Below are 21,080 nucleotides of genomic sequence, written 5' to 3' on the forward strand. Positions count from 1 at the left end.
TATTACCTCTTTTCCGTATCTCTGCCTGGCCGATTCTTACTACTCTTCAGAACCGATTCCAGCTCCTCTATGAAGCCCTTCCTGATCCCTTGTCAAGTGAGAGACTTGATCACTCTGATGCGTGCTCACCAAGTCTTTGTTCATCATCTTCATAGGCACTCAGAAAAGATGACATTTTCCAGGCTTCCCTATCGTTCAGTTGAAGTCCCCGACAGTGTTCTTACCAGGGTGGGAGGAAGTGAGGCCTGCCGTGTCCAGGCCTGCTCATTAAGCCCTCGTGAATCACCCAAGCTGTCTTCCCTTGCTGCGGCTACTGCACAGGCCCTGGGCTTGAGACAGCAGGATCTCAAGATAGAGCAACTGGAGCGAGTCCTCGTTAAGAAGAGCCACCTGACACATTCGGACTGCGACGTGTGAAGCCCATGAGATTTCAGGATTGATTTATTACCTGGCTGTGGCCTATCCTCTTCCAGCTGATACAATTAAGTATCCCTTTCCTTGCGCTTTGGGCCTGTATTACAGCTTAAATCACACTACTAATATCGTTGTCTCCATGAGACTGTTAGCTACGTGGTGGCACTCAGTTTTCTTTCTCTCTCTCGAGTCTACTCATTCCATGGTACTGAATGTAGCTTTGGCCCCTAGTAAACATCTTTTGAATAAGTGAGGACTTTCATGCCCCCATTTGACAGTGGAGCAGGGATGAAAAGACACAGCAAGACCTAAGACAGAAAGATAAGAGCCCATATTGCCACTGGCCAAGACAGCTTGCCTGCCTTATGGGGACCAATGGGTACCTTTGGCTTAGCGGCTGCAAACTCCCTTCCATGGGCCTCATGAAACATTTGATGGAACGGCGACTCCCATGTTCCCTTAATCCACATCACACTCAACCTTTCCCTTACACCTTCTTCCAATTGCTCTCCTGCAATTTCCAGAAGTTGCTTTTATTTCATTCACTAAACAGTTTATGAACTGAATTAAAATAAATGAGATGCAAATAAATTCCAGGCTTTCTCCTTCATTTTCAAATTACATTTTCAGTCCACTCAACCTGTTATAATCTCATAGTGATTTTCATTTAAGAGAGCTAAATGGATATGTGATTGTTGTTACAGGAACTAACACCAGACAATTAAATGTTGAGGTGTTGATAGATAAAGCTGTGTTTTGATTTGCATAAACACGATGCCAGCAAATCTAACCCTGGCAGAAATTCAGTTCTAAGACTTGCGCGCCTAACTTGGGCTAATTACCACAAGTACCATTATTAAGATTTTTAATATTCGGAGTTGGGATTATAGCCACTTTATTTTAGGGCCATATTCATCTTTATTTTGAAAACTTAGTCAAAATGCATAACTGATTTATCAGAGAAAAGGCACGATTACTACTTATAATCAACTTCTACAGTGCAGCATATCAAAAATCAATTACACGGCCCTGAAATCCAGTCATTAAGGATTTAGCTACTAATCTCATTCCATTTTTGTCTTTAGGAAGATACTGTAGTTTGCAACTTTGCAGATACCAGCAGAGGAAGAAAAACATGGGAGACTGCTGATCACCTAATGTGGAGACTTGAACTTCAGCCAGACAAAGGTGGAATCTTAACATGGAGGGGGCTGGCTCTGCAGGGAGGTCACCTGGGCTGGCTGGATTTCAATCCAGTTACACAGCAAAAGTTATGACCCAAGCTTTGCCAATACCCAGCCTTCTACTCTCAGGTATTCCCAGGCATTTGATAAATTCCTTGTTCCATTGTTTACTGACTGCCTCGTGCTTGTCTTGTTCTGCAGTTATTTTTATTTATTAGTTTACTTATCTGCCCCTCTCTTTCCCATCTCCCCCCACCCTGGAGGTAAAGTGCAGGAAGTTAGAGGCTTTGCTTTATATGCCATTAGGTGCATAGCACAGTGCCTGGCTCATAGTAGGTGCTCAATAAATATGTGCTGAATTTGATAAAGATTGGGATCCCCAGTATTCATTCCCCTTCCCCAGGGAAGGGTTTAGCATGATGGTAGGAACTGTTCCCTCTCGGTGACAGATAAGTGACTGGAGCAGAATCCACATCTGCTGAGATGACCTAGATGATCATGGACAAGCAGGAAGCTATGTGACATACTGGCGAGTGAGCCAGACAGAAAGAGAGACCTGGGGTCACGTCCTGGCATTGCTCTTTCTAGCCATTGTGTCCTTGGACAGGTAATGTAGTTTCCCTGAGTCTGTGTTTTCTTATCTGAAAAATGGAGTTAGTAATAATTATCTTCGTGGGACTATTGAAAAAGTTATAATAACACAAACAAAGCATTTAACATAGAGTTTACATCACTGTAATCCTCAATAAATGTTATACACTGCTTTAAAAAAGATGTCGTGTGGGGCAAGTTGCCTGTACTGGGAAAACGAGGTTGGCTAAAACTCCCCACTGAGGTTTATTGTTACTTCCTCTTGGGAAATCTTCCCTGCACCTCTCAGGTGGAGTGACATCTCCTCTGGGATCCCATCAGACCCTGCATGTGCCTCTGTCTTTTCACTTAACCTGTGATTATCTTGTGTCTGCATATTTTATCAGACATGCAATTCCTTGAGTGCAAAGCAGATACTTTAAAATTTTTGTTCTTCCAGTACTTAGCAAATTACCCGGCACATAGTAGGCATAACACCAATTCATTGGGTGCATTGACCAGACAGTGAAATTTGAGAAAGAGAAGATGGCAAATGTGAAAAGAGGACCAAAGCTGTCTCTAGTTACAGCATAATGTAAATCCCCAGAGCAGGAAATGGCCGCCGTTTTCAGTCCTAGGAAATGGAGAACGTTTTCCCCAAGGTATGAGTCCCAAAGGGAGATGGTGTCTACCTTCTGAGCGAAGAGTTTGCCTTTTCCAGGGAGTAAAAAGAGTATTAGAGGCTATGAAGCTGGGGAACTTTCTCAGCTCTGTGAGGAAAGGGTGTATCCTCTCCCACTCTGTGGTAACAGATTGGGTGGAACCACTTACCCGGAGCTTCCTGCCAAAGATGGTGACTTTGCCTTTAATCTGCTCCTTTCTTAGGCGCCACTCAATGGAGTTTAAGCCATTCTCCATAGGCAGGGAGATGTTGCAACGCCCAATGGTGGGGGTGATGGTGCCTGCCAGGACGTGGGGCTCGCTGTGGAAGCTGACACCCATCCCATTAGCATACATCACCCTCAGGGTACCATTATTACAGAGTTGGTAGCTGTTCCGCACTTGATCTGGAAAAATGTAAGTAGGGGTGGGGATAGGGAAATAAATTATCCACTCTACTAGTCAGAAGAGAATAGAACCCTTATTTTTTTTTAAAATAGGTTTCCATGGTACTTTGCAGCCATCAGTCTAAGGCTGCCTTCAATTAGCACATATACCATGTGAAGGTAAGTAGCAGAGATACTACTGATCCATGTAAGAAAAACATAATATGTGGCACTCCAGAAATAATTATACCATGATGTTTCTTGTACTCACTGAAGACTATTGATAGCACGTTTAAACACTTAAAGATGTCTATTGCCTACACAATTTGTGTCAATCAAATTCCCAAACCTTAAGATATATATTTTAGCTTATACAAAAAAAGAAAACATGAAAGACAAATGACTTTAATTTTTTCCCCCTTTTGCCTGCTATCTAACCTAAGGTTGCTGGTATAGCCACAGGTCAGATCCACTGCAAATCAAAGCCCAGGATTTTCCAAGAAAATCAAGAGAAGAATCAACCTTCCCCATCCTCATGCTTTAACAGCTGACTGTGCCTGATACCACCTTCACTCAAGAGAACTCTGAAGAGACTCACATACAGGAGGGAGATGGAGCCAGTGGATGCTGATAATGTGTTTATCTTCCCCAATGGAAGCTACACGAGTCAATCAGACTTCTGACCTTTTCCTTTATCGAAAAGTTACAGGAAGGAAATGTGAGTCAGAGACTCCTTTTACAGATACACTGCTTCCTGATTGTCTGGACAAAGGAGTGGCCTGGGCTGGCCTCTGGGATGTCAGCTTTTGGGGCAGTGAGCAAGTGTGTACCTGTCGCTCCTGTGACTCCAGCCATCACACAGGACAGAATCTACATCATTAATCATTTGGCAGAGCAGAAATAGAGTCATTGAAACAGGCTCCGCTGTGGGATAATAGTCCAGAAATGTCACCATTTATCTACTGAGAGGACACTTTTATCCTCTGACAACACGCTAGCCCACCGACATTATATCTTAATTAAAAGAAAAATTAATAGGCGCAATTCATTTTCTGGCCAGCCCCAGTGCTTGCCCTGGGCTGCAAAACATGTCTAATAGCAACAATAAGCACGGGGTGGTCAGAGACCTTTGAGATCCCAGTCTTGGAGAGAGATCGTTAAAGAACTCCAGTCCCAGGGCAACCAACTCATCAAACAAATGCTTAAAAGAGAGAATCAGGATGGAACAAGAAAATAGGAAAGCTAGTGGTGGGCCAGAGAATAAATGGCCTTTGAGAAGATAATTATGTGTACTGGGTTGGTGGGGAGAGGTGGTGGTGGAAGGGTAAGAAGTAGGGAGAGAGGATGTGGGGAGGAAAATGGACATTTTCAGGTAACTACGTAGACAGTTCAAATATCTAGACATTGGTTGAGTGTAGGTGACATTCTACTGTATCTGATTAAGTCATTTTCGATAAGATTGACTTCTTATAGAGTTAGTTTGCTGTGGACACTTGAATAAAATGGAAAGCTGGGGGGTATGCTGGGTCCCTGCAAGTCCTCCCAGGCTCACATGTTGGGCTTGGCTGGGTTCTGGGTCTGTGGGTGAGTTGGGGGGTAGGATGGTATGGGTGGAGGCTCACCTTGTACCACTGTGTAGGATGCCTCGACTGAAGAGAGGTTGGTGATGACCGTGACATCATCATCACGATTGGAGTTCTCAATGTCAATGGTAATAGATTTCTCCATTTCCCGGTGCAGACTGGTCACCACCCCCGTGGGGCGTGTCACGTTGGTCAGGCGGCCTTCATGGTCGTAGCTGGGGGAAGAGAAACACTGGTTGGCAGCAGTCACTGGGGCTGAAAGTGTTCCCAAGACTCATAGGGCTAGAGAAAGAGAGAGCTGGGAAGGTGGGTTGGCTGGGTGGCGCATCTCAGTGAGGCCCCTGGTCACAGTCAAAACCCCATTGTGCCCTGAGAAACATCAGTGATGCTTTCTTCTACCCGCTGATGTAACTGACTTCAGCTCGTGGAAAACATTTCACCTGGTCTCAGGCTCCCTCCAGTTACAGAGTACAGAGAACAGCCACCTGCGGGCCTCTCTTGCTTTTTTTTTTTTTTTTTTTTTTTGAGACAGAGTCTTGCTCTGTCCCAGGCTGGAGTGCAGTGGCACAATCTCTGCTCACTGCAACCTCCGCCTCCCGGGTTCAAGTGATTCTCCTGCCTGTCCCAGCCTCCTGAGTAGCTGGGATAACAGGCATGCACCACCATGCCTGGCTAATTTTTGTATTTTTAGTAGAGACGAGATTTTGCTATATTGGCCTGACCTCAGGTGATACACCTGCCTTGACCTCCCAAAGTGATGGGATTACAGGCGTGAACCATGCACCTGGCCCTCTCTTGCTTTTTAATTCATGTGTTCTACAAAGCCTCCAAATTAATATTCCCAAAATATCAGTTTCACCATGTCAGTTCTCTACTAAACAAGCAACACTCTTTTCCCATTAGTTGCTCAATCAAATAAAAATCAGGCATTTGAGATCATCCATGCCCCGATTCTTCTACTGGGGTCCAATGTTGTCTCACTCGTCACCTCCTAGGCCTCTGGACAGTCAGCTTGTGCCAAATGCCACCTGCCCATGTTGGCTCAGCATAGAAGGCCTGGCTGCATGGAACCTGATCTTAGGTCCCTCAACCATCAATGGCTCCACTTCCCAAGCAGCCTTCTTAGACAGTTTCCCAGTGACTCCCTGCCATCAGTTGTCCTCAGTACCCAAGTCTAGGGACACTAGTGATCATGCCGTACTGCCTGCAAATGGCCTGACATTGGGGCCTCCTTCTTTATGTATATGTGTCAACTTTCCTCTTTTCTCACACTGTGGAGTTTTCTCTCCCTTCAACAAGAAGCCTTGTAGTTGGGACAGCCTTTCCCCACCTTGGAAGACCCACTGTACCCTGAGAGCTGGGCCCTTCTCACACCTAGGAAAGGAAAGCAGGCTCATTCCAAGGTCTGCATGTAGAGACCTCTCCCAGATGAGTCTTGTTACTGGAGGAGGAAGGGAAGGAAGAAGGCGGAGCAATGAAGACATTTGCTTGGAGGGTAAAAAAGAAAGAAAAGTGGCTCAACCCCTGGGGATTATTCCCTTTGGACTTGGGGGAGGGAAAAAGCTGGCAGGTTCTGAGGGATGGAAACTAAAGCTTGTGTAGCACATGGGGATGGGGGATCCTCCTCTGAGGATCCCTGTGGGGAGGGCCTGTTTGACGTTGTAGCTTAGGGTTTAGGATTACAACATCAAAGACAGAGGGCACTTAGGAAGTGTTTTTGGAATAAAGAAGAGCAGATCTGGTTCAGGATTTTGGGGATCTGAGTGATTTTGCTTCTGGGAAGAACTGGAAACATTGAGGCTCTGCAGAAGTTTGAAAGCTGAGAGTGCAATCACATTAAGCTGGACACCTGACTGGGTAAAGGTGCTGGGGGAGAGAGGAGGGAGCTCTTGCAGCAGGAATCACTGTGCGCTCAGGATCCACCCCTATCACTTGTCCAGGGCCCCAGGCAGGGGGTGGCGCAGACCATGCCTTCCCTGGAAAGCCCTGTGTTGTGAAGAGGGGTGGGGACTCAGGTCTGCTAAATCAACAGGGCTCCTCTGTGCTTTTTTTTTTTTAAGCGGTTGTTCATTTTTCCAAAAATTGCACTAAGGTAAAGCAAAGCTCTAGGTTATGCGGGTGTGTTGTTTAGGCGTTAGCAGTCCTGCCCTCACTATGCGCTCATTGGACAGTAGCGCAACCCCAAGAAAAGGGTGGTTCCCTCTGAGCTTTCTTATCTGGAATTAAGGTAATTTTTACCTTTCTCACCTGTCCAGGCAGGGGGACAAAGGTGCTATTTACAATAGTGACAAATTAGAACCACCTAGATGTTCCTTGATGGTAGACTCGTGAAATAACTGATGATCTACCCATAAAGTAGAAACATACGAAGCTGTCAGGACTGACAACATGGGTTTCTGTTTATTGGCATGGACAAATCTACACATGTTGAGTGGAAGAGTGGAATACAAAATACATTCCCATGACAGTAGTTTTTTTTTTTTTTTTCAGGGAGGGGTAAAAAATGTCAGTATCTATAGGTAGAAGAAATTCTCTGAAAATATAGACATTTAAATGTTAATGGTGGTTTTGCTGTATGGAATTTTGACTAATCTTTATTTTCTTCTTTGCATTTTCCCACCATTTAGAAATTACTTGTAATTGGCTGGGCACAGTGGCTCATGCCTGTAATCCCGGCACTTGGGAGACTGAGGCTGGCAGATCATGAGGTCAAGAGATTGAGACCATCCTGGCCAACATGGTGAAATCCTGTCTCTACTAAAAATACAAAAATTAGCTGGGCATGGTGGCGCATGCCTGTCGTCCTGGCTACTTGGGAGGCTGAGGCAGGAGAATCTCTTGAATCTGGGAGGCAGAAGTTGCAGTGAGCTGAGATGTGCCACTGCACTCCAGCCTGGGCAACAGAGCAAGACTCTGCCTCATAAAAAAAAAAAAAATTACTTGGAATCAATACTTTCATGTTTAATAAGCAGAAAGAAAAAGTATTTAAAAATCAGCAAATAAAGCAATTCTAAGTATTTGGGTATGGGGTGTCTAGTGCGGTACTCACTAACAGACAGCTCCTCCTCCTGCTGACAAGTACGTTCTCGGGACCAGGGCAAGGATTTTAATTTCAAACCACTGCAGTCTGGGGACACTTACAATGCACAGGCTGCTGAGCTTCCTTCTGAGAGAAGTAGTAGGAACAGAGCTTTAGGGTAGGGACTAGAATCTCATGGGCCAAAGGGAGAAAAACAGATTTTCTTTAACTTTTAAGAAGATTCGGCTGCCTCCAGCTCTACTTACTTCCCCCAAGGAGCATCTTCAGATGTAGGACTTTTTGCAAATAACTGCATGTAGGAGCAGGGCACTGAGTTCCAGCAATGGGATCTCAATGCCAACCCAATGGAACTGGCCCAGCCTTGGCTGGAGTGAGGCTGGAGGCTGCCTTTGAATTATGTAGTCAATACATATTCATCAAGAGCCTATGATGTGCCAAACACAGATCAGGGCACTGAAGATACGGCTGGGAAGAAAATGGGGCAAAATTCTTGCCCTCGTGCTGGCTGAAGAGGGCGAAACTAAACCAAGATAGGAAAAAGAGAGTATGTTAGATGGTGAGTAATAGGTACTAAGGACTACAATAAAGAACGGCGAGAGTGGAGAGAGAATAGGGAGTAGAGGGTGCAATTTTAAGTACAGTACTGTTCTTTTCAGGAATGCAAGCTGATCTTCCCTAGTCTGGGAACTTAGCAGGCATGGTAGGGTTTCCAAAGGGCATTCCCATATCAGCTGGATTTCTGCCCAGCTCTCCACTTCCGAGGACAAAGAGGAGAGAGAAATGCAACTTTTAAAGGGGCCCATTACAGCCTTCATGAATTGCATGCCAGCTTATTCTGTAAAATAACTCTTGAACCCCACTCCGTGGGAAGTCAACTTCCATCTTTTCATTTGACCTGACATTTGCTCCTTCCCCAGTTGCTGGATTGGGAGAAGGAGTTGAACATGACTAAAGAGGCTCTTTATCATTTCTCTCTTCTGGAGGGACTGCCTTTAAGGGTGATGTGTTTTTCTGCCCCTCTGAGCCCCAAGTTTGCTAAGGCAGACTCCGCTCCTGCAGGGGATGGGAGACCAGCAGGCAGTACTGGGAGGTGGGAAGAGAGCTGGAGAAACGCAAAGTGAGGTGTTAAAAAGGCCTAATGTGGTCAGGTGCGGTGGCTCACACCTGTAATCCCAGCACTTTGGGAGGCTGAGGTGGGTGGATCACCTGAGGTCGGGAGTTCGAGACCAGCCTGACCAACATGGAGAAACCCCGTCTCTACTAAAAAAAATACAAAATTAGCTGGGCGTGGTGGCGCATGCCTGTAATCCTAGCTACATGGGAGGCTGAGGCAGGAGAATTACTTGAACCTGGGAGGCGGAGGTTGTGGTGAGCTGAGATTGCGCTATTGCACTCCAGCCTGGATAACAGAAGCAAAATTCCGTCTCAAATAAATAAATAAATAAATAGACGTAAAGTTCAAGCTGCATTCTTCAATTCTGCTTTTCCAAAATAAGTCTCTGTCTGACTCTTATATCCACTATACAGTTAGTTGTGTGAAACCTGAGGGGTAGGAAGGAGACAGAGGTGTGCTTCATAATTCCCCTCAAATCCCATTAGCCTATACTCTGAGTTAAACTTCTATAGGCAAACTGCTTTGCTAATTTCTAAAAATGTGTTATCTCCATGGATTAGCACAGGGCCCCTGTTTAGTTTGCATTTTTATCCCCATGTGACAGATGAGACATTGAGGCTCAGAGAAGTTAAATAATGTATCCAAAGTCAACATGTAAGTGTGTGGCAGAGATGGCCTCCTCTTTGTCATCCTGATGCTAAGACCCAGGAGCTTTCTAGTATAAGATGCTGCCTTTTGAGGAAAGCTGTGAAAACCTGAGTTCCCTCAGGGATGTAACCAAATCAGGATGCTTCTTCTATCAAGACCCAATGGCCTGCATCTGGGGAAATCTTAATTCCAAGGTTGGGCTTCCTGGAACTTTCTAGAACTGGCTGATCATAAAATGGGTCCAGGAAGATTTGACAGTGTTGTTTTTTCCCACATTTCTCTCCTGCTTCCAGAGTCATCGATGGGCTGGACTTATTGAGTTACATCTTCCCAAAAATTCAGGGACAGTTCCCATGTGGAGTCTGAAGGTTAAGTTACAAATTCTATTTATAGATCTGCTTTATGATGCCAATGTGCAGTGCAAAGAACACTGGGCTTGGAGATCTGGATTCCAGTCCTGCTTCACTACTGTCACTCTGTGTGGCCTCAGAGGTGTCACTTCACTTCTCTGAGCCTGAGTTTCTTTATCCATAAAATAGGGATAATCAAATCCATATTTAGACAGTCATTGTGACAATGGAGCAGATAAATGACTTCTCTACCTCTTGTTCTATGCAAAAAAAAAAAAAAAAAAAAAGATATGGCCACTCTTCCCACCTAGAGGGGGATTTGTACCCTGCCTCCTGTAACAGAGTGGGAAGAGAGGAATCCCCCTAAGGAAGCTCTCATTGAAGGACAGATTGCTTTCTTTCTTTCCTTCCTTTCTTCCTTCCTTTCTTTTTTCTTTCTTTCTTTCCTCTTTGTTTCTTTTTCCTTCCTTCCTTCCTTCCTTTCTTCTTTTTTTTTTCCTCTTTCTTTCTCCTTAAGGAAGCTCTCATTGAAGGACAGATTGTTTTCCTTCCTCCCTTCCTTCCTTCCTCCCTCCCTCCCTCCCTTCCTTCCTTTCTGACTTTCTTTCTTTCTGTTTCTTTCCTTTCTCTTTCTCTCTTTCTTTCTTTTTGAGACAGAGTCTCACTCTGTCGCCCAGGCTGGAGTGCTGCCAGCTGTGCAATCTCAACTTATTACAACCTTCGCCTTCCAAGTTCAAGTGATTTTCATGCCTTAGCCTCCTGAGTAGCTGAGACTACAGGTGTGCACCACCATACCTGACTAACTTTTGTATTTTTAGTAGAGACGAGGTTTTTCCATGTTGGCCAGGCTGGTTTCAAACTGCTTGGCCTCAAGTGATTCTCCTGCCTTGGCCTCCCAAAATACAGAGGTGAAAGGCATGAGCCATCGCCCTCGGCCAGGACGGATCGTTTTCTAGTAGCCTCACAGCCTCTGTGCGGTTTTCTTCATCACATTTTCTCTAAAGTGTTGGCTAAGGCCATGCAGTGTTGGTCTTGACTGCACTGCCCTGACAGTAGGTGAAGTTGTGTCTGATTTTTAAATTGGTTGTGTGTCTGCCAGTTGGCTGGTCATGTGCCCAAAGTGCCATAAAACAAAAAGAACTCAGCATCTCTTCAGGTAGAAAAGAAGACCTTATACATTTGAACCCCACAATGGAGAGTGTGTGATCATTAGATTTATCTACATTATGAAAAAAGGAGCAACTTATCAAGTTAAGATAAAAAATCATTCAGTTTCAATGTACCTTCCGAACATTTTCAAACACATTTATGAATCGTGCCTATGTTTTCATTAAACTAGGGACACTTTCTGGAAAATCCTTTCCCTTTTAGAGTTCAGATCTGTGGATGCACTTGAACCCAAGCTTCTTTATGACAGTCTCTAAGCCAGGCCCAGTTCAGGCTGGCCTCCCTGAGAGGGAAGTTTTTTCCCCTTTCAGGAGAGCCAACAAATTATTTCTGAAAAGCATTAGGTCTTTGGGTAAAACTGTCAGAAAGGAAGATGCAAATCCAGGAGGTGTTTGGGTGAGTGTATAGCTTCAACCTAACTCAGTGTGAGGGCCAAGGACGGCACTCAGATGGTACCCTCAAGGGCAGAATCACTGGGTGGTGAAGTTTGATCCAAACCCCAGGGTCCTAAAGGGTATTAAGATGCTTCAGAAGTCTGAGAAAGAGTTGCCCAAGGAAAAGTCAGAACCAGGGAAAGCAATTTTTCTGCAATGCAGCAAATATCCAGCAGGTGGCAAGAGCTTCCTTTTACATTCTCCCAAGTCCACTGGCATACAAACAGGAAGTGAACATTGCTGGATTTAGGAATGATCAACAATGAGGTTTTCTGTTCTCCCTCTTGTCCCCTTTCTTTCTCTGTGCCAACCCTCCCTAACTTACTACACTCTCAGCTAGCAGCAGCATCCAGACAGAAAGCAAGCAAGGACTCCAAGTACATAGGAGTTAACACACTCTTTCATCAGCCAGGAGAGCCAGATATTTATAAATTCTGCTCCAGTCTCAGCCAGCCATTGGGAGAACCATGCCTAGTAAATTCCTTCAACCAGCATCCCACCGGTTAGTACCGACAACAGCAGGCACTTTGACCAAGAACTGCCTGCAGGAGCTAGGAAAAACAGCTTTTTGCAAAACAAGCGGTAGGACTATTAACTATGAGATAATCGTTAGGGGAAATATGACCAGCTCTAGCATCTCTTAATATACCTAGTGCTTTATCTGTATTGATCTGCTTCTGCTAAAGAGGAAAGTCAGAGTTTATCTACCTGTCGGTGCAATCAAGTGTGTTGCTGGACATATTGGCAAATTACAGGAGCCCCACTGGGATCTTGCCTTTTAGGTTCTAATTTCTGCACCCATGGCAAACATGAATAATCAGCAAAGTTAATCTTTATCTCCCAGGCGCTCTGCGTGTCCAATATCCTGAAATTTGAATGGCAGGCAGGCAACAGGAATTCCCAACGCTACTAGGGAGGATGCTCAATAACAGAGACCCAATAGAGCAAGTCATTTAAGAGTCTGGGAGAGGGGACATGAATATCTTGAGGCCATAGAAATCATTAAAGTTAGGAAGACAACGTGACAAAGCAATTTAAAAAGCTACATGAATGGCCAGCACTGATGCCAGCTGGGGCAAGGGAAGGGCTCTTCAGAGATGCCTTATAAACCCACTTACTCATAAAAAGTCGTCCATCCTGTTTCATCGCTCTTGGTGGCCAGGAGCCCAGTGTTCCCATCATAGGTCATGAGGCCAAGCTCCAGGTTCTGTGTGGACACGACTTTGAGGCCTCCATTGGTGCCCACGGTGAGGGTGATGATCTGGTTGTCAGGCATGAGCAGATGACGGGGCATGCCACTGCTGTCCCGACGGATCTTCAGGGAATTTCCATTATTGTCAATCAATTCAGTGACATCATTGTCAGCACTATATGTGAAATTGTACAAGTACTCCCCTGTCACCAGGCTCACAGTGTATTGGTGGATGCCATCAGCGTTGAAGACGTATAACTCCTGCTCCCCAGGGGATGCAGCCTCATACTGGTTGAAGGCATTAAGAATGGGCTTGTTCTTGCTGACCGCCCTGATCCGAATATTTCCAAGGTCTGCGATGTAGATGGTACCATCTGGAGCTACAGCTAAGGATGATGGGGAATTCAAGATGGCGTCAGTCGCATAGGCATCATCTCCTGAATAGCAGTTGCAATTGACATCGTTTTTGCAGTCACAGTCCGAGGCTGCCCCGGCTAAGAGGCAGATCTCCCCGTTGGTTGTTACCTGGCGTAGACGGTTAATCTTCTTCTCATCCGTCTCAGTGATATAAAGGACCCCAGTGTGGGAAATGGCAATGGCACTGGCTGACTCCAGGGCAGAGTGAATGGCTAGTTTGCTGAGTGAGTAGTCAATGCCTGGAACCTGGCAGTGCATGGGGCGTCCCGCAATGATGCTGACTTGGTGGTTCTCGGTGATTCGAAGGATGACATTGTTCTCTAGAACATACAAGGAATTATCCATGGGATTGACAGCAAGGTCTGTTGGCCACTCCAGACGAACCTGTGGATGATGTGGTATCAGGTTAAAGAACAGTCTTTAATATGTCCAATGTTTAACTGTAGGACACTTACTGGTTTTATGTATCTAGGAAAAAGGACAGCTTTTAAATAACACACTGTATTAGAAATGCTTTTCATTGAACAACTCCTCATTGCCCATGCTGAGTGGGTGTGATGGAGAAGAAGAGACAATGAAATACATATTTCCTACCATGTCACCTGCCATGGCCAGAACTGGCCATCAGCTCTACCTGTGATGCTGCTTCTCAGCTCCAGACAGTTGGACCAGCATCAGAGCTGTCCTATATGGTTGCACAGGTAGTTCACTGCCCGAGAGTCCATGCCATCCAGCCCATACTCTGCTCTCCAAGCGGACGCCTATGGAAGCTATGTTCATTTAGGGGTGGCACCTGTATCTAATTCACAAAAAGGAGCCATGTGGCTTGGAAGGTGGCTGTTATCCAAGAGCAGCTGAAGTGCAGGCTCGCCGGCAAACTACAACTTGAGTGTTTGCTTTAAAAAATAAACGGAACCAAACACATCTTTCCCCTCGGAATTTGAAATAAAAATCTCAGTAGCAAGTTGTCAGTCTGTTGTGGAACTTGAGCTGAAATTTATGAGGTTGGCCAAGGGTTGAAAAGGCCGTTATAGAAGGGCTGAATGTACATTCCAGGCTGTCTGAGAACAAATGCTGTACATTTGAGTGAGCCTCTGTTCTCTGACTCTCTAAGAGCCCAGACTAAACACACGCTTTGGGTGATATTGCAGAGGGCTCTGCTCTAGTTAATACTGCACAAAGTAAAGGTTTATATACTGAGGATGCAATCATTTCAGATTAACAGGGAAGTTCTGATTGACATATAACACTGAACAGTACATTCTCAACCTGCAATAATGATGGAGAAGAGAGGTAATTACACAGCAACTTCTACCCTGTAATCTGCCACGGCTGGAGTGTGTCACCGGCTTCATTTTTCTCAACAGGTTTTCCCTCTCTCTTACTCTCTCTCTCTCTCATAACTATCTGACATTTTCCATTCCATCTTGCTGTTTAGCTCATCTTAGGCTTTCTCTAAACAACGCTGTGATCTGTATCCGTATCTCCCCCTCCTATTCCACTTCCGACCCAAACAGGAAGCAGGTAAGAACCTCAGGCCATGAGGCAGGTGTTGCTTAGTGAAGAGAAATTGAGAGAGAGTCCCACCTGGGCTACATCCATGCTGGAATCACAGCTCAGCGGCCGGACAGCAGTGAGGTCATTGGAGCCCAGCAGGGTGGAGATGATTCCATTCTGGTCAACCTTCCGGATCATGGTGGCGTCGACAAAGTACATGAGCCCATTCTTGTCTACTGCAATACCTGAGCAAGACAAGCAGTGTGGATTTATCTCTTGGAAAGGGATAGGGTTGTGGGGTGGAGGTGGGAGATGAGATGGCTTGCTGAGCACTCTCTGCTTAGACCAGAGACCTTACTGGAATTGATTAGTACCTTCAGAGCAGTGGCTCTCAGCCTTCTAGGGCAAGATCCTTTCTCATGGGCACTGTGCTGGGATTTGTATAGCCTAGGGTGCTGGCTAAATCACCACCCTCTTCCCTGCAACTGAAGAAAACATGCTCCTTGGACTGCAAATGAACCAAGGCTGCAAATGAATGAAGCAGGAAATAACCTTGCATCTGCTCTCTTTAGAAAAGAAGTTATTTCCTAAGTTCATTACCCTAAACATTATTAGTAGTAAGTTACTTGAATATACTTCACAACTGATTGTAGCAGTAAGGTTGAGAAACAATGATTCTTGTAGTCACAAACTCCCAATTCAAGGTGTATGCATCAGGAAGTATTCCCAGTTAAGCGGGACTCCAATCAGCACTTCAATGCCCCAGGGGGACACTGGGCCCTAGCATTCCCCTGTTGCAGCAGGGCTGGTAAGACACAGATATGGCTTCTATTTATTTTGTGTCTTTGCTCCCGTGCCCAAGTACAAGGCTTTGCCTCCTTAATCCATGCTGCCCTGCTGCTTTCACAGTAGCTAAAAATGCTAACAGGAATCGGACTTTCAGATGATTGCTTCTTTATGTCAAGTATTTTTAGTCCTTTTCAAATAGAGGCCTATGGGTTCCAGAACTCCTCTATCCTGGACCCCTGGAAATTATACCCATTCTTAATTACTACCATTTATTGGGCATTTACAGCATGCGAGGCACTGCATTTTAGACTTCATACACATTGCTGTCTACCACGAAAGTATGGGCGTGGCCAGAGGCCCCTCACTGGGCTTTGTTCTGCCTCTAGCCCACACAGCTGTCACTCTGGCCCTGGAGCTAGCATTTCATCTGATGCTTTGTGACTGGCAGCAGTCAGAAATCTCCAGGCGAAATCCCCTTCACTTTCCATTTGGAGCATATGTGCGTGATCAAGTTTACTTCAAATAAATAAACACGGTTTTCTTTCTAAACACCCATCCACACACCAAAGCAATCCATCTGAGTTAAATGACGATAGGGAAAGCTATATTTTGGACTGCTGGGCTTACTGCAGTTATGCTTTTTCTTTTCTTTTCTTTTTTCTTTTTTGAGACAGAGTCTCACTCTTTTCACCCAGGCTGGAGTGCAGTGTCTCGATCTCAGCTCACTGCAACTTCCATCTCCTGGGTTCAAGCAATTCTCCTGCCTCAGCCTCCCGAGTAGCTGGGATTACAGGTGCACTCCACCATGCCCGGCTAATTTTTTGTATTTTTAGTAGAGATGGGGTTTCACCATGTTGGCCGGGGTCTCGAACTCCGGACCTTGTGATCCACCCACCTTGGCCTCCCAAAGTGCTGGGATTACAGACGCGAGCCACTGCACCCGGCCCTTCAGTTCTGATAAGAAGCAAGCCAAGCTTGTGGCAAAGCTTTATCTGGGGTAGGGGACTCTTCCTTGATGGCCTTTACCTCTTGGGCTCATCAGGGTTGCATCTATGGCCTTCCCTCCATCCCCACAGCGGGCTTCATCAAAGGGTAAACACTGCTCTCCAGTCCCTGCCACGACTTCCGAATTCCCAGCCAGGTCTTTGGCTCCACTCAGAGACTTGACGCGGTAGATTCTCCGGCTGTTGGTGTCAGACACGTAGAGCGAGCCGGACACGGGGTCCACTGCCAAATAGTACTTGTGTGCCGGGTTGTTGCTTTAGTAGGAGAAGCACAAAGAGAAATGAGGAGGGGGCTATGGAGCTGGCCTCCTGGATCAAAGAAATGACAAAATCCTAGCACGACGCTTACCTCTTCTAGTGTCTTTCCACTTTAGTGAACTGGAAAGAATCTAACATCAAGCTTGGTGTTCTAACACATCATGCTTCTTAGCTACTTCTAATTGGAATTAGGCTCCTCATGCTATCAGAGAATTCATTTCCCACCATGCTAAACAACTGTTGCTTCATTTAGCCAGTAAGAGAGCTCCCACTCTGATCCTGTTTTTTTTTTTTTTTTGATTTTTACTATATATTTTTTTGAGATGGAATCTCACACTGTTGCCAGGCTGGATGGAGTCCAGTGGCGCCACCTTAGCTCACCGTAACCTCTGCCTCCCAGGTTCAAACGATTCTCCTGCCTCAGCCTCCCGAGTAGCTGGGATTATAGGCGCCCACGACCACGCCCAGCTAATTTTTCGTATTTTTAGTGGAGACAGGTTTCACTATGTTGGCCAGGCTGGTTTCGAATTCCTGACCTCGTGATTGGCCCGCTTCCCAAAGTGCTAGGATTACAAGCATGAGCTATTGCGCCTGGCACGATCCTGTTTTTGTAAGCAGGACAGTTATTCAAGACCAACTACACTCCATGTGTGTGCCAGACTCCTTAATTTCCCCTTAAGGGCTTAGCGTATTCTCAAATAGGATAGAGGAACACTTCCATGTGACAATGTTCTCATTTTAACCTATGCCTCCAGAGCACTAGAGCATTAATATGAGGGCACCCTGGAGTTTTCTCATTTTATCATGAGAAGCACCCTAGAACCGTCCTCAGTCTCCAGGCTCTGAGCTTCTTTATTGTTCTTCAGTGTGAATATGGCTAAAGTTGGCATTTAGGGTGAAGAAATGTGGGTATCTTGCTGATCTGTGCTGAAATCTGAATTACTGAGAAAGGAGATGCATTTTTCAAATCTGGGTAGCAGTGAGGTCACAGGTATGAGTCAGAGTCTGCCAGGGCCCTAGGCCACACTCGGGAGTTAATACCTTTGAGTATATGTGAAGTGTATTAGGAAGTCGTGAACCTCCGAGGCCTGGGCTGCTTCCTCTGCCATGTGTCTACTTGCCCTTTGTGAGGCTAGCTAGGACAGAGTCAGACTTGGAGAAGTGGCTCAGGGCTAAAACACAGGAAACTCTAAACTCAATTCTGACCCAGATGGTGGTGACTCTGGGTAAGTCATTTCGCTGTGTCAGGTCTTAGCTTTTTTGCGGGGGGACCAAGGGGATTAAACAAATCATACTGGATATTGTTAATGTTCCTTCTGGCTCAAAACCCTGTAGTTCTCTTCTTTGCAGTGTCTGTAACTGGTTGGTGGTTGGGACCAGAATAGGTGCTTATGTTATTCCTATACTGGTTATTACAGTCACCACTTCTAGGATGCAAGCAGTAATTGCCTCTCTGCCTCAGTGTGGTAGACTAGGTTTTGAAATGAGTAGAGGCCCTTTTTTATCCCCTGCTATTTTAGTTTTCTTAGAGACAGGGTCTCACTGGAGTGCAGTGGTATAATTCTAGCTCACTGCAGCCTGAAATTCCTGGGCTCAAGTGATTCTTCCGCCTCAGCCTCCTGAGTAGGTGAAACTACAGGTGCATGCCACCATGCCTGGCTAATCAAAAACTTTTTTTTTTTTTTTTTTTTTTTTAGAGACGAGGTCTCACTATGTTCCCCAGGCTGATCTCAAACTCCTGGCCTCAAGAGATCCTCCTGCCTTGGCTTCCCTAAGTGCTGGGATTATAGTTATAAAGCACGCAACCAGTCTTTTCCTGTTACTTTTCAACTGTACTTCGGGGTGATGGGAGAACAGGGGCTGGGAGAGGTGGAGGGAAGGTGAGAGAGATGACAGTGTGGGATGCACTTGCCCTGTTGACATTAGCTAGTAAATAACTAATTAAAACACCACCATTTGGGTTCTTCTCTGATTTAAGGAAAAAAAAAAGAACTAGGAAGCTATTTTTATCTCTGTTGAGTTGAGACCATCTTTCATTCCAGTTTCTCTTCAGGTTGCTATTAAGACATATCGCTGACCTAGAAGTCAAAGTTTTTCTGAAATTCCAGCCCAGATAACTAAAGCGGAGACTACCTGGATTCCATTCGTTTCCTTTTCCTCTTTTCTTCTTCTTTTTTGGCTATTAAGTCATTAAAGACCATCCATATATGCAAAACAAATTAGGGCAGAAAGGGAAAAATTCATGCCATTTTTTAATTAGATGCCACACTCTGTTACTGAACGAACAGTAGCTGGCATGATCAACAGAAGGATCAAGGCATTGCACATCTGTGCCTATCTATGAGAGAGATAATTAATTTTGGACTTTCTAGGGAGCCTGATTCGAGGAGGCTTTTCAAAAGCTCTGGCAGAAGAGCAGGCAGTGGAGGGTGTGAGGTCAGTTCTTGCTTGGGGAGACCATTCTTCCCCACGGTCTCACACCTATCTCCACCAAGATGCTTGCAGAGAAACTCCGGTCAGAGGGACGGCCATGCCTCCACATCTATGGCTGTGGCAAAGATCAAATTGGTGAATTTGATCAAATTGGTGAATTTCCCAGAAAAACGTCCTTCCAGGGCATTTCTACTTATTTTTAAAATTTGGCTCAAATGGGGTGCCTCTGACCGACCAATTTTGGTGTGCTTGAGAAGAAGGCAGAGGACTTTTTCAAGGCTTGGCTTTCTACTGACTGTTATGGTCTTGTGCAATTTGACTCGACTTTGTTTAATTTTGACCTAATATCATGAAGGAGAGCTGTCCATGTTTCATTTCCAAAAGTGAGCAGAAGCGTTCCGTTGAGTAGTGGTACAGATCACTTTGTTTTTTCTCTTCTTCTGAATAAAAATAAGGCCACTTTTCTTTAAGAAAGCTCAGGCTACTTCCATTTCAGTGCAGTTCACGTGCGAATGCACGTGTATGTGTTTTACACTTTATCCGTGAATTGTACCAGTATGGTTTTAAATGATAACCTTGGATCACTGTAATGACCAAGGCGGTTTTGACAAAGAATACTTAGTCTCCGCCCTTCATACTATTCAAAAGTGATTTTACTCCATGAAAATTCTCAATGCATCTGACTGTTGGACTCATTCTGACTAGCAGATTGGCAATTAACTTTTTTTTTTTTTTTTAAGATGACCATATATCCAGGGGAAAAAATCATTAATGAGTTGAAAATGAGTTTTTAACCCGTTTCCAGTTCATTAAAGCTTTTGTGAACCCAGTCCAGCATTTACAAAAGCCAGGAGTTTGCCTCAACTGTTTAGCTTAATTATGGACTGCACTGAGCAGTAGGGATAAAAGTTCGCTGAGGGTTCATTATCTTGAACTTGAATCTCCCGGAAATTCTAATTACTGTCAGCTTATTTGGTCGCTTTTTGACTGCATTTCATAATTGCTAAAGCTTATCATATCCACAACACACAATTAGCACATAAAAAAAGTTACTATATTTGGTACATAAAAATATACAACATTATACAAGAAGCACAAAACAAAAAAAAAAGCAAACACAAGGAAGCAAACGAACCATATCAAATTATATGGGAAAGAGTTCTTCATCTTACCTATGTTTAAACTCTTTATTTCTTTATAGAAAGAAAACAGAAAGGAAAAAAGAACAAACAGTTAGCGGAAGAATTGATGATAAAGCAAACATAACATTTTTGTTTCTTGTATCAAGGGTCCCAAAAAAGGCAGTTTTTTTTTTTTTTCTTTTTTCCCCTGTAACTGACAACTCCTGGCTCAATAGCTTGAGAAGTGCCCCTGATTTTGGACTCCTCCCAGACGTTGCACAATCTGGACAAGAAAGCTTGAATTCTCTCATCAGCAATGTGCCTGTCACAAGACATAGGTGGCAACAGGTGAAATAGGCCTTCTGACGAAGGAAGGGATGGCAAACAGGTTGTATCTTGGGTGCCAACATCTGTTGACCACTAATGGCTACTAGGAGTATGATGGTAGAAGGAATTTTGGAGCCACATTTAATATCAGTTGTAAAGAGTACCATGACTCACTTGTAATGTCCACACTGAGTGTGGGAGGGAGGATGGTGACACCCGTACCACCTATTTGCCATTGGTGCATTTCAGGTAGAATGAGTACCACCCAAGAGTGAGACCCTGCTCACAGCCTACGGCAGTTGGGCAAAGGCTGTTGAACCCCGAGAGTCTGAACCATTTCCTCTCCCTGCTTCATGCCACCTTCACTGTCCCCTTTTCACTTGGGGTGGGATCCCAAATATGCATTCTTTCTAAAAGGTAACATCCAATATTGCAATAATGTCCATTTATAGGAAATAGCATCCTCTTGGAATTGGAGTCAAAGACTCCAGT

The 21,080-nt window shown here is 44.9% G+C and overlaps 1 protein-coding gene, 1 long non-coding RNA gene and 1 other non-coding gene across 13 annotated transcripts in view; 1 reads left to right on the top strand and 2 right to left on the bottom strand.

Annotated features, from left to right (window-relative positions):
- Positions 1-21,080, bottom strand: part of TENM2 (teneurin transmembrane protein 2) — a 1,283,391-nt gene that overhangs the window by 36,053 nt on the left and 1,226,258 nt on the right. For 8 of the 11 annotated variants that reach the window (XM_032252759.1, XM_032252753.1, XM_032252756.1 and 5 more), the window contains 6 exons: positions 20,313-20,333; positions 16,472-16,704; positions 14,747-14,901; positions 12,669-13,543; positions 4,837-5,012; positions 3,000-3,235 (listed from right to left, as the gene is read on the bottom strand). In XM_032252759.1, coding sequence (XP_032108650.1) covers positions 3,000-3,235; positions 4,837-5,012; positions 12,669-13,543; positions 14,747-14,901; positions 16,472-16,704; positions 20,313-20,333 — 1,696 coding nt within the window. The remainder of the gene's footprint in view (positions 1-2,999; positions 3,236-4,836; positions 5,013-12,668; positions 13,544-14,746; positions 14,902-16,471; positions 16,705-20,312; positions 20,334-21,080) is intronic. The other 3 variants (XM_032252757.1, XM_032252755.1, XM_032252761.1) reach the window with 1 other exon arrangement.
- Positions 3,172-4,253, top strand: LOC116533121. The gene is made up of 2 exons (XR_004261092.1): positions 3,172-3,245; positions 3,658-4,253. It is a non-coding gene; the product is annotated as an uncharacterized LOC116533121 (long non-coding RNA).
- Positions 6,869-6,994, bottom strand: LOC116533139. The gene has a single exon (XR_004261101.1). It is a non-coding gene; the product is annotated as a U4atac minor spliceosomal RNA (small nuclear RNA).

The sequence above is a fragment of the Sapajus apella genome, unplaced genomic scaffold (genome assembly GCF_009761245.1).
Source record: "Sapajus apella isolate SASKATOON/1434 unplaced genomic scaffold, GSC_monkey_1.0 scaffold79, whole genome shotgun sequence".
Classification (NCBI taxonomy): domain Eukaryota; kingdom Metazoa; phylum Chordata; class Mammalia; order Primates; family Cebidae; genus Sapajus; species Sapajus apella.